The 13053-nt window shown below is 41.9% G+C and overlaps 1 protein-coding gene across 1 annotated transcript; it reads left to right on the forward strand.

Annotated features, from left to right (window-relative positions):
• The first annotated feature begins 43 nt into the window (after positions 1-43).
• On the forward strand, positions 44-13039 carry LOC143328974 (amyloid beta A4 precursor protein-binding family B member 1-interacting protein-like). The gene is made up of 13 exons (XM_076744546.1): positions 44-55; positions 3069-3128; positions 5385-5472; positions 6716-6900; positions 6985-7056; positions 7137-7296; positions 7439-7560; positions 7653-7727; positions 8565-8708; positions 11052-11162; positions 12340-12438; positions 12596-12680; positions 12954-13039. Exons 2-13 carry the CDS (start codon positions 3069-3071, stop codon positions 13037-13039), a joined length of 1287 nt encoding a protein of 428 aa, XP_076600661.1. The 5' UTR covers positions 44-55.
• Positions 13040-13053: the final 14 nt, after the last annotated feature.

Raw genomic sequence — 13053 nt, forward strand, 5'->3', positions numbered from 1 at the left:
TTGTGCTGTAGTTGTAGTGTGTTAAGACTTATCACCTGTGAAAGAGACAGAAAAGGTAAGAACTCTGACGAATTTTACATGATAGTGAATGTTTTTTAAGGGCTTTACGCATATCATGGCAAGTGTACAGTAAATCAATGAAATACAAACATGCAAATGTCACATCAGGGCCTATTGTGTAAAAAATAATATATATAGACACAGTGTATATATACAGTGTTTATGTGTGTATTCTCCCCGCTACTCTCCTTGCTGTTAGTCTCTTGAAGAGTTAAATACTTGAGCAGCCACATCAGCTTTGTTTAGGACAAACACATGTCCTCTCAGAGCAGCCAGTGGATGGTTGTGCAACTAATTAAAAAATAGTAAGAAGCTCTCAACCACAAGAAAAGGGAAAACATGTTGGTTTACTGTCAGCAGGCAGTGCTCTCTGATTCCCTCCATGCATGTAAGTCTCAATAAATCGCTTTTTGTATTCAGGCTTTGGCTCGTCAGCCTTTTAGGCCGCCTGTCTGTCTGCTGACGGTTGCTCGTTCTGTTGATGTGTGAGACCACAGTGGGAGACGGCAGCAGTCTGACATGCATGATGAGAGCATGGAATTCATAAACAAATGTGGTTTTGTGATGCATGCTTTGATGAGCACGTGCCCCGGACTGCAAATACAGTGTCACTGACAAGCACCAACAATTAATATTACTGGTAGATAAACCTACAAAAGTCTTTTATATGAGAAAGAAGTTATGGAAACAGAAGTGAGGACTGACTTCCACATATGTGAGGTAGAAGACCTGAGAGGCCACAAAGGTTCACTTTCTTGATGCAAAAATTTCACTTTCATATGGAAACAATACTTAGTTCACTGCCATCCTCTCCTCTCTTCCCCTTCTACCTCATTACAGTTTAATGGACGGTCTGTTTACTGTTCAGCGTAAACACAGAATGAGACTGAGCAGCACAGGCGGGATTGTATACTGTATGTCCCTCTGTTTGTGTATATGCACATTAGGCTGCGTGTGTGTGCATATATACGTGTGTGTGTGTGAAGAAGAACAAGTGGTAGAGAGAGCAATAAAGAGCACAGCAGAGGCTCCATATTTATGAATGTCTCAAACACCACATGTAAGTTACCGCGTACAGGACAGAATATGTGCTTCACATACCTCGAGCTGCAGCTTCAATGTATAAAATACATCAGCATGAAGTAAAACAAAGCCAAACAGACGTCAGCTGTCCTCGTCACGTATTTAGACTCACCCTGACCTCGGTTGGTATTTACAGCTCTGTCACAATGTGGCCCATCTCTGCTAGAAAGAGGCGCAGAAAGAAAAGGTGATGGTAGTTGTAGCTGAGAAACTGACTTGTAGTATTAAGAATAAGAAAATAAGATGAAAGCAAATACTGGATTTGCATTGGCCAGAAATACAACTCCAAATGCTAACATGTCGGCTGGATGTGTTACCAAACACCTGTTTGCTAACATGTTCGCCATATCAAGTCAAAATGCCATAAAATGTCTCTGTTGTGTTTATAGGTTGTGGTAAAAAAAAAAAATCTGTTAATGCAAGTTTAACAAGAAAACAGGAAACGAAGTTTGGCTTCACACACAGAAACGCACATACAACCGACGGCTTGGATACAGATTTAGTTGTGTTTAAGCTCACAGGGGGTTGGAGCCTTTCCCGGCATCCACTTAGCAAAAGGCAAACAGACAATTAAGATATGTGAAGTGAAACGTGGTTAATGTGTTACAGAATTAAACTTAGAAACAAAACAACTTAATGAGACACAGAAAGGAATGAAAACAAAGCCTGTTCAATGCAGAATGTGATTAGATGAAGCCTCATCAACGCCAGGGGTGACAAGTTGTTAGCGCATGAAGACACAGCAAACATGAAGTTCAAATATTTGGCATATCCATATTACAGTGGTTACAGTCAAGTTAAGACCAGTGGTACCATGCATGCATACCCTGTCTATGCTACATGAAGTGATAAGCTAACATGCAGACAAGAAGCAGGTGACAGAAACAGAAAAACTTGCTGTAGCACCACGTGGTTTCCTCTGTCTATATGCACCGTTTTAGTTTCTATTCACGCTGCTGCGGCTTTACAACACATTATCATCCTTTGTCAATGATAACAGCACATAGCAACGCTCTCAAAGAGTTGGCAAGATGCAGACAGCTCATTCTTCAGTTTGGTTTTTTAAGCCGCTCCACATGCGAAGTGTATTTTTGACCCTATAGCTGGCAAAGTGCCGTCTCCATATGGACAAATCCAGACCAGAGTTCAACAAAGTTTGGCCTGATGAAAATCTTTGATCTCAAAGAGAATTTATCAGTTATTAATACAAAGAATGTGACATACTTTGTCTTGACCTGTCACCCATAAGTCACGGATTATTGAGTGAATTAAGGTCATAACATTTTGCAGGACACATTTCAGTGTGGTGTGTTTGCTGTCTTCACCTGTGGGACAGTCAGGTGAGCTTAGCTCTGTGTTCTCCAAACACATCACTCCGCAGTTTATTCAAGATGAGGTTTATTTGTTTGCTGGATAGTGATAAAAACAACTGGAGTGACTTCACCTCCAGAAAAACGTTGAAACCTCGTCAACCTGTCACACGCGCTGCTTTGTGTCTTCGTCGTCATGGCAGCGACACTGTTCGTGACTTTGAGCATATTCCAAAGTAGAGATCACATTTCAGTTTTTTTCTGCTCAGTGAATAAGCTCTCTTTGTGTGTTGTTTATCTGTTTAATACCAATGACAGACGTATCCAAACTGTGTATTCGAGCATGCATGTGTCCAAAAGTGTTTGTGTCTCCATGCCACAAAAATGTCTGGTGGACGCCTCATGCAGGCTTTTCAATACAGTTTATTTTCCAGCTTTTCCACTTGCTGCCTGTCAAACTATTAAAGAGCTGGTGGTGGTAGAAACTGAATTCAAAGTGAACTGAAATGATCCAAAGTGTTTCAGTTCTTGATGCTTCTGCTGCACTTTCCTATAATCTGCATTGTGCTTATTCCCCGCACTGCTGCTAAAAGTGTTGTGTTCTTCCGTTCTCAGATGGACGACATAAACGACATGTTCAGTCACCTGCTTGGAGAGATGGATCATCTCTCTCAGGTGAGTTGTATAGCAGTGGCAGGTAGGCTCTCTACCAGATTCACTATCATAGTTCACTATGTTAGCATGCTAACATTTGCTAGTTTTGTAAGTATTTGGTTGTAAAGCATCAGACAGATTAAGGGGTCACAAGTGCCGTTAGAAGGTTTTTGAGATATTTTGCTCAAACCAAAACTGCTGACTATCTTCTGGGACTAGAGGAAAAGTCCGGGGATTGCCAAAGTCTTTAGGATTCATCCTATAAGAACCACAAATGTCCATCCATCCATTATAGGTCTCAGCACATCAAAGGGCTGACACATAGAGACATTCATGCCTACGGACAATTCAGTCGCTAACTAACTAACTAGCTAACTAACATACCCTGCATTAACTTGTGAGAGCACCTGGAGAACTTTCAAACTCTACAGACACAGGTTTGAATCAGAACCTTCTCGCTGCGACAGTTCTAACCACTATAACACCACACACTAATATCTGTACCAAGTTCATCGCGACCCATCCAACATGTGTTGAGATATTTCAGCCTGGATCACAACGATGGAAAAACTAACCACCATCACCATCCTCAGAGCTAATGTGGCTAAAAATACACTGAACAACAAATCCCATTATGCATCAGTAAATTTCATCTGGAACTGTGAGAAGCAGTGTGATATCAAATATCTTTGGTCGCATTCTTCCTCAAAACATGACCAGATGAGCTGATGCTCTTACACCCTCTGAATTTTCCCATCAGCGCTTTTGAAACAGGAACAGGTTACAATAAGTGAATCAGACAAATCACTTGATGTTTACCTCACTAATCTGGATGTTATCTGATTACACATGGCAGTCTTTGTTTTGAAACCAAGCATCAGGCAGAAAAATGTAAGGCCACGCTGAGATGTGAAGTCATCGCATCTGGATTGGACCGTGGGCGACCGCTGTGGAGTCCCTTAAGCGCACATAAGCTGCTCATCATATATCTGCGGCTTGCCAAGAAAAACATTACACACTTCTAACTGATGCAACCTCAGCCTGAGGCCCACTTCATTATTGTCCATTTCAAACTTCTCTATGTAAGCTAAATGAGCGCAGCCCTGAGAATGGGATCAATCCCCAGCGTTGCGTCAGACATGCCAGAAAAAGGCTCTATATGTCACTTTGGCATGCCTGTTGTTGGAAAGCCATCGCAGTGACAAACACCACTCCACAGACTATCAGCGGAAAAACATTTTGATTAAAACAACGACCCTCTGAGCCTGACAAACAAAAGGGATTAAAGTAATTCCACTTATTGCCCTGATTGGGTCCATTCTCTGCCTTGGAGCCAGTCGACTAAAAGCAGCGTTTTTTGATCCCTGACTTATGGAGCTCGGAGGTGTCATTGAAGCAGCCGCTCCAGCATGACTACATATGTTTTCAGACTCAGACATGGAGGTCGAAGTGCACGCTGGCAGGCATCCTGTTGTGTGTATGTTGACAATCTGCCCAGCTTGTTTACAGAATATAATTGAGCCTGTGTTAATGATTAAAATATTGCAGCGTAGACATCAACCCCTCTCTTCGTGCTATTCACATTCTTTAACAGGGACGCAGATTGGCCAGAGTCTGGATGTTTGCAGCTCGTTCCAACAAAGAAAGAGAGACTGTAACATCACGGTTTTGGCAAATTTGTTTTTCTTAATGAACAGACATATGATTTATCATCCACACATACAGTAAGCTGAGCGCAATGTGTCCTCTGCTGTTGTTACAGCTTGAAAACCGAGCATGATTAAGCGCGAGGAAACAAAGTCACTGATAAATAACAGGCTCGTGTAGCATAATTATACAAGAGCTCAGAGCAGCAGCAGCAGCAGTTAAGGGACACATGTGGCCCACTTTGATTTTTGGGGCTGCTCTTTGATTACTCTTGTTATCTGAAATTACAAACTGCAGCTTCTGTCAAAGACGTGACGTATTTTGAAATATTAAATGAAATCATGTTTGATTTTTCACAGCGTAACACTATAGGCAAGGGAGGAGAGAGTTCCTGTTCACTGTGTACTTGCAATGAACTTAGTGATACAACACTTTGGTCCTTAAACCTTCATCGGGACCTTGTATCGCTAATGAAGTTTTTATTGCAATTAAAAGGCCCGTTCTCACTTCCTTCTTTTACAGCCTGTACAGTCACAATATACAGCTGTCATGAGTGGGTGTGGATAAAACAGTGGGACCTCTGTGGTGTGAGGTGTTGTTAGTTGACCACATCACATTACTTCTCTGCAGAGTTTAATGCCTGCAGCGGACTCACCAGATGTGGTGCCTGCCTCACAGAGAGAGAGCACCTTCTCCATCGGCTTCACAGACCTGAATGGTGAGTGCTCCTTCAGCCGGCGGTGCCCTCATCCAAACTTTGCAGAAAGAGTCACATTGACCTGAAAGTCAGTGGGAGGTCGAAGGATGCAAGCAGGGGAGACACGAGGCAGCTTTTCAAGAGATTAGATTTCTGTTGGGAAGATGGGGAGTAACTGTTTTTTGTTGTGCCAGAAGGTCGTGCTGACATCTAAACCAGGTGGAGATGATCAATTTGGGACGTGAAAACACTAAATTCTTTGGCATAAATAAGGATTACAACTTGTTAGGATTTAGAAATCTAAATAAATTAGATAGATAGATAAATTATGAGTGCAAACAACTGCAAATTTGTGTTAAAGGAATAGTTTGGCCTTTTGGGAAATACATCCTGTCTCTTTCAGAGGAGGAAATCAATTCAAGTCTGCTTGTTAAATATAAAGCTACAGCCAGCAGATGTTTTCTTAGCTTGGCATACAGACTGGAAACAGGGGGAAACAGCTAGCCTGTCTCCAGGGGTCTTATCGGTAGACTGAAGATGTGAGGCAACCAGAACTTTGGTTTTTGTTCAGGTTAAACAAGATATGTAAGAGATACATGATGTGTTCGTGAGCGTAGGTGAGCTTTAGAGGTGCTGGTGGGCAGATGTGGTTACATTCAGACAGAGCAGGGCTAGACGGTTCAAAAGCTAAGCCAACATAATGGTTTGTCATGAGTTTGAGTCCTGTTATGTGAAATGAAGAGCTGACTAAATGTCAAGCTAAACATTCATTTAATTGATCAAATTATGTTGGTTAGAAACATTCTTGGCTGGCCAGCATGTTGCAAGTTGACCAAAGACAAAGGCAAAGCTTAAGCTTTTGTTCAAGTTGTTTTTTTTTTTGTCCTTAAAATGTTGTTCAATGTCATTTTTACAGCGCAAACAAATAGATGTGCTGGCTTTGTCTGGTAAAAATGAAAATCTGTTTTAAATTTGGGGATTTCTTTTTCAGACATGTCCTCTGTGAGTGGAGAACATTTTTTTTCAATCTTATTTTTCAAGTGAAGCTTCAATGAGAGCAGCCACAGCCTGATCTGTTGGCTACAGAGCAGCTTCATTACAGAAACTGGCAGTTAAAGGGCTTTTTCGCTTGTAGCTCAGCAGTGCTAATGAGGGAGCGGTAAGGACAGCAGACGTGCCAGTCCAGGGATGAAACCATGCGGTGACCTTTATGAGGTCGCTTCTCTAACCTGTAGGCTGCAACCGCACCCTTATCTCTTTGCAGCGTCACTTTATGAACTGGAGGATAACGATCTGGACGCACTGGTAGCTGACCTCAGATCAAAATCAACCGAGAACACCAGCGGCACACATAATCAAATTGCAACATCAGCCGTGGCTGAGGAACAGGGGCCAGCTCAGATTCCTCCACCATCAAACGCTGCTGAATCCTCTGGAGAGCTGCAGATGGTAATCAAGAATCTGTCAGTGATCATAAAAATTAAATTAGAATTTCATGACAAAATGATTATTGTCCTCATTTTATGCTCCCAGTATGAATCCCAGACAAAGGCAGACAAAATTAAATTGGCTCTGGAGAAGCTGAAAGAAGCCAAAATGAAGAAGGTAAAATCAGCTGTTTTTTTCTGGCATTCTTCACCATGCAGCTACGCAGTGCATGTAACTGAGCTTGCTGCCTCCTCTAGTTAATAGTAAAGGTGCTAATGAGTGACGGCAGCTCCAAGACACTGATGGTGGATGAGAGACAGACGGTCGGAGAGGTTTTGGACAAGCTGTTTGAGAAGACGCACTGTGATTGCAGCATCGACTGGAGCCTGTGTGAGACGAACCCTGAGCTGCAGATTGGTGAGACGAAGAAGCACATATGCTGCACATGTACTCAAATCAGACGCTTTCAAGCACATATAGCACGTGTGAGTGAACTGCTCCACAGAGGCAGGAGATGCTGTTACACACACTTTCAAAGGCCGGTTCCTCATCCTTTCAGAAAGAGGCTTCGAGGACCATGAAAATTTAGTGGAGCCGCTGTCTGTGTGGAGTCGCCACAGTGAAAACAAAATCTATTTTGTGTTAAGACCTCAGAAGTATGTGATGTTCACAGACCCTCAGGTGAGTTTGAGACTGTGCATGCATTCTGTTTTCACCAAAGTTTGAGTGCTTGGTTTGTCACTGAATTGAACTGTGCTTTTCTCACCTGGAAGCTATTCTACATGTGGAAGAAGAAGACAGCGTGTTCTAGTGAGATTAATGAGAACGCCAAACAACTCTTACTCAAGGTCAGTTACTGAACCACGCTCACTGAACATATCACTGGAGCTACATGTCAGGTTGCTGTGTGTCATAACACAAAGTGGAAAGCAAAATTGATCAAAACCTGTTTAACTTCCTGCAAATGTACATGGTCGTAACATGATTGGAATTTTTGGCTTTCTGGTCCCCAGTGCTCAAATAAATTATTTTGTATTATTATTAGCTTCAACAAGTGTCACAAAATGTCCTGAAGCACCACCTGATACCTGTGAACATTTCTGCTCACAGGTATCAGGTGGTTTCTGTTATACTGTTTAATTCAGCATTCTGGACACGTGTCAGTTGTTTTAGGATGCACCACAGCACAGACTCCACTGTCCTGAGGGGGACGAATGATGTCTTCTTGTCCTTAAACACAGAAATCACACGACTTTGATTACTTCAGGTCTCTCTGCTGCCTTTGACACAGTGGATCAGTCTTTTTTCTCTGTACTTACCTCCTGTGGAGTACCGCAAGGCTCCATATTAGGACCTATTTCATTTTCCCTAATTTTTCCTTATATTTTCCCTATATCTCCTATCTTTGTTTCACAGCTGTGTTGGTAGATCTTACGCTTTTATTAATTTACATATATCCTCTTGATCATGCCTACGTTTTCATTTGATTGTAATCATCAATCAAATAATATCAAAATCTCACCTCTCCGTAAAGCACTTTTGTCAGCATTTCTTGTTGTTAAATGTGCTGTATAAATAAATTTAGCTGACTTGATAAAGAGTGCATTCTACAAACTGAAGACATCTGTTTTTCATCCTGTGGTCATTTCTGTTTTGCATGTGATCTTTGTTGTCTGACCCTGCAGGAGCATTTTGGAGGGTCTGCTCTGATTGTTCCTGATCTTGAGGGCTCACTGTACCTAAAGGAAGATGGAAAAAGGGTTTGGAAACCTCGCTACTTCGTGCTCAGGGCCTCCGGCATGTACTATGTACCCAAAGGAAAGACAAAGGTTTGGCAGATGAATATGTTTTTGAACAGTGAAAACACTTTGTAGCACATTTCATTTTAAGTGTAAGCACATCTGTGGTGTCAGTTGACACCAATGAATTGTTGCTAGAGACAACAGGTAGCTGAGAGATCACATTTAGCAGTCCGTGTGGGAGAAAACCACATCCCACACACAAGCCTGGAGAAAATTCTAGTGGGCTGTCTTCATGGCAGTCAAACTAGTAAATACTCAGTTGTGGTTATGTTTTCATGATTTTTGGTACCATGTGCATAAGAAAAACGATACTCCACTTTATTTACTCACAGTCATCTTGGCTGGCAGTAGCTGTAAGGTTTTTAAAGTTACAAACTGAATTTTAATTCCCACACAAACAGTTGAACTCATTCACATTGAGGTATTTGACTAAGAATGCTAAAGTGTAGAAAATAAGATAAGATTTTCATTTGGTTATCTGATGTGATGGTAATCTTTTGATATTCGCTAATGCCACCAAGATACATGAGGCGCACACATTTACATAAAGTGTTTATGAATTTAGTGTTTTAAAGTTCAGTCATATATATTCCATCAGACTCTTTGCTTAAAGCTAAAATTTGACTCATTTTCTCATTTCCATTTTGGGAACATACATTTTCTTGTGAGAGTTAGATGAGAATGTTGCTACCACTCTGTGGTACACTAAATATGAGGCTACAGCCAACAGTCGGTTAGCTTAGCTTAGCATAAAGAGTGGAAAACAGTCAGACTGGCACATATAACACATAATATTTGTTTAATTCAAAAAACAAACTGCAAAAACCACCATTAAAGCACACCTTTTTTTAAGGACTTTTTTATAACTAAGAAATATGTGTTGAATAAACATATATATATTTATTATTATTATTATTTTACATTTAGAGCCAGCCTAGCTGATTTCCCCCGTTTCCGGTCATTGTGCTAAGCCAACAGCTGCTGACACATTGGACTGGCCAACAAGAAAGTGGTATCAGTCTTCACATGTAACTCTTGGGAAGGAAAAAAAATAAGCTTGTTTCCCAAAATGATGACAAATAGTGTGGGTGTGGACAAGTTTTTCATTAAACGCTTGTGAGGAGAAAATTAAAAGAAAAGAATGGATGAGACAAGTATGGCAGCATGACACTTTTTCCCCATGAGAAGTCTATGATGTCAAGCGTAGCAAAGGCAGAAAGACAAGAGGAAGAGCCGTAGAAATGAAGATGGACAGCGTGAATTGAGGCCTCACTGCTGTTCAAGAGAAACATGTTATTGTGTCACTGAGACAGAGCAGAAGAACACCGCCTGTGCAGGCTCAGTCGAAAACAATCGTCCAAGAGGGAGAAATAGATGGAGGGGAAACTGTGCGAGGCAGATGTGCAAATCACAAACATAAGAGAGCTGCAGGAATCATCTGAGGCCGAAGACAGATGGACGAAGCGGAGGAAGATCTGGAAAGCACAGTACATTAGACAGGGAAAGAGAAATGGCCACAATCACACAGGAACAAAGCCCAGCTGACCAATCGACCTACCTGTACATTAACCACACGATAAAACTTAAATAGACACAAAAGCTACTGCCGTGTACAGATTGACAAACAGAGAATAATGGAGCCATGGTGATCGAGAAGGGGGAGTTGGAGAAAAAGGTAAGATGTGGAGGAAGAAAAGTTGGCAGCAGTGCAAAATGAAGTCACGGACAAAATCTGAAAGAAAGAGAAGTCTGAACTACACACCGTCACATCCACTTCCAGGAAGCTTCACCCTGTAGTTTCCAGTGAACAACAGCATCTTTGCTAGTGCGGTTTAATGTGTGAACGCGATGTGTTTCTGCTTAAAATCCAAAACGGAAGAAATGTCCAAATTCTTTAGAGAGATAAACACCATCTTTTCTCTGGCATGGAGCTTGATTGTTGACTTTCTTTGAGTCTAAAATAGAGACGACTGGCCTCACACTGGATTGTTCTTTGAAGTGTCTTCATTATGAATCCCTACCATGCAATAACACTGAGAAAATGTATTTCTTCTACACAACATGCTACAGACCTTCAAGATGAAACAGTAAATGGTTGACATTTAGACTTCTCTAATTTATGCTTCCTCTTAAATAGCACTGTAAAACTGCTCTGGACTGGAGAGGTTTTTTACCATTGAAAATCACAATCAGAAATGTTCAATATGTGAATTATTCCTTTAGTACTGTCAAGCATTAAAGAGCTATATTGTGCAGGACACATTTGCAGGATAACCCGACACATTTTATCTGTCATAGAACCTGAGTCACTCCAAACCTGTATGAAGCAATGATCGTGCATTTTGTCCTTGCTTTTTTCCTGTCCGGCAGTCTTCCAGTGATCTCGCCTGCTTTGTCCGTTTTGAACAAGTCAACATCTACACCACCACTAACTACAAACAGAGATACAGAGCTCCCACCAACTTCTGCTTCGTGCTAAAGGTAACCCCAACAGAGGTGAACACCAGGTAAAGCCATGACATCTGAGCGGACGATGCATGTTGTTAAACCACATTTATGAATCTGCACCACTTTGAACAACAAACCCTGTAAATATTAGCCCCTGTGTCACTGGAAAAACATGGTCCTGGTCTGCCAAGAGAAGAGAGAAAAACATCGCGGGCTGATGTCCGAAACAATGACTCATTTGAATCAATCAAAAAGGTTGTGAGGCCGAGCTGAGCGGAGAGTGGAACAACATGTAGGCTGCTGCTGTATTGTTCCATTTGAAGGACGTGTCTTTTCGAGGGGAAATTGAATTGTAATAACTAGTTTTGGCGTTTTAAAAAGCCACAAACACAAAATCGACACCCAGCACTATTAAATCACATAAAATCCACCGACTGTATCGCGTTATGTTACTGCACAGAGTTTGGCTCCATCAAACATGAGCACACATGAGCATGACGAGAGCAGAAACACACTGTTGCTGGCAATGACAGCTAAGTCACGCTGTGAGGAAGTGAGATGAATGAAGAGAAACCTCAGCCGGTTCTACCCATTTGAACTGTGAATGCAATGTCAAACAAGTGCTTCTCAGCTGTGAGAAACAGGACAAAACAACTAAATATAGCTTCATGTTTGCAGTTAACTGTGCCATTTTTTAGCAAATGAAAACAATCCGAGCCACATCAAGGATTTTGAGTCAAGAGACATTCACATTCACTGTGAGAAACACATTTTTTGGTGCTCTTTTAACAGTTCTGTCAGTGCTATTCATGCCACATGGGCCACGGTGTGGTAGCAGCGTGGTATGGGCTGCCCTCTACTGGCTGTGATGTGTACTACAAATACATGAACTGAAACAAAGTACAGCAGATAAACAGCTTCTGTGCTGAAAAGGGTGTTCGGTGTATCATCATGGGGAGGACCACTCACTGTATGCACTGTAAGTGGCTCTGAAAGAGCTTCGTCAATCTGAGACAATGACACCAATGATGTCATAGTGATGTCATCAGGGTTATCTCAGCTTGAGCTTTGGGGACCCTGATTAAGAAATGAGAGCGTTTGAAAGATGTGGGCATGAACCAGGGAGGCAGGGTCTACCAGAAGACACCACTGAGTCGCATTAAAGGTTCATTTAACATGAATGTTCTCTCTGTCTGAACTCTTTTCCCAGCATCCCTGCATCCAAAAAGAGTCGCACTACATCAAGTTCCTGTGCTGTGATGATGAACACACACTGCTGCTTTGGGCCAACTCCATCAGAATAGCCAAGGTCAGACTCGAATCACTTTAACGCAGGCCGTCAAAGGAGAAATCTAACTGCAATTCAGCTTCACATTTGGGAATTTCATGGGCAAGAATCGCAAGCAGAGACTTTTCATCACTGGCAAAGAGTTAAACAGGTGTGTGTCCTCTGTCTGTGTGTTCAGTATGGGACCGCCCTGTACAAGAACTACCAGGCTGCAAAGACGAGAGCCTCCAGTTTGGAAACTCTCCACTGTGCTGCACACAATGGTGAGCCTACACATTAGAACAGGGCCTGTACACAGAAAACAAAACACTCTTAAGCACACTTACAAGGGATTTTTATTTGTAAAAGGAAGACTTAAAGGAAGGAAGCAGGAAGCTCTTAGCAGGCCTCAAAAGGTGGTGTGTGTCAATATATGCTCCTGCATTTCGGATACTTTTCATAAAAGTCTTAATAAAATTGTGTGAAGTCAGAACCGTCTGTTGGAGCGGTGTAAAATGTTTTCATGTTGTTCAAACACTTAACGACCGTCTTTACAGGCAGATCCACCAATCGTGTTGAAGACCACCCGCACGAGGCACCACCTGACTTCATCCCTCCTCCTCCTGGACACGCACAAGTTTGAACCATGTTGTCTAA

Source organism: Chaetodon auriga, chromosome 12 (assembly GCF_051107435.1).
Source record: "Chaetodon auriga isolate fChaAug3 chromosome 12, fChaAug3.hap1, whole genome shotgun sequence".
NCBI lineage: Eukaryota > Metazoa > Chordata > Actinopteri > Chaetodontiformes > Chaetodontidae > Chaetodon > Chaetodon auriga.

What these genes read in the sequence shown, in the direction of transcription:
- LOC143328974 (XM_076744546.1), top strand. Translation starts at nt 3,069, where the DNA reads ATGGACGACATAAACGACATGTTCAGTCACCTGCTTGGAGAGATGGAT. An exon ending in CGGCTTCACAGACCTGAATG is followed by an intron (nt 5,473 to 6,715) that starts GTGAGTGCTCCT and finishes ATCTCTTTGCAG; the next exon opens with CGTCACTTTATGAACTGGAG. An exon ending in ACTCCATCAGAATAGCCAAG is followed by an intron (nt 12,439 to 12,595) that starts GTCAGACTCGAA and finishes CTGTGTGTTCAG; the next exon opens with TATGGGACCGCCCTGTACAA.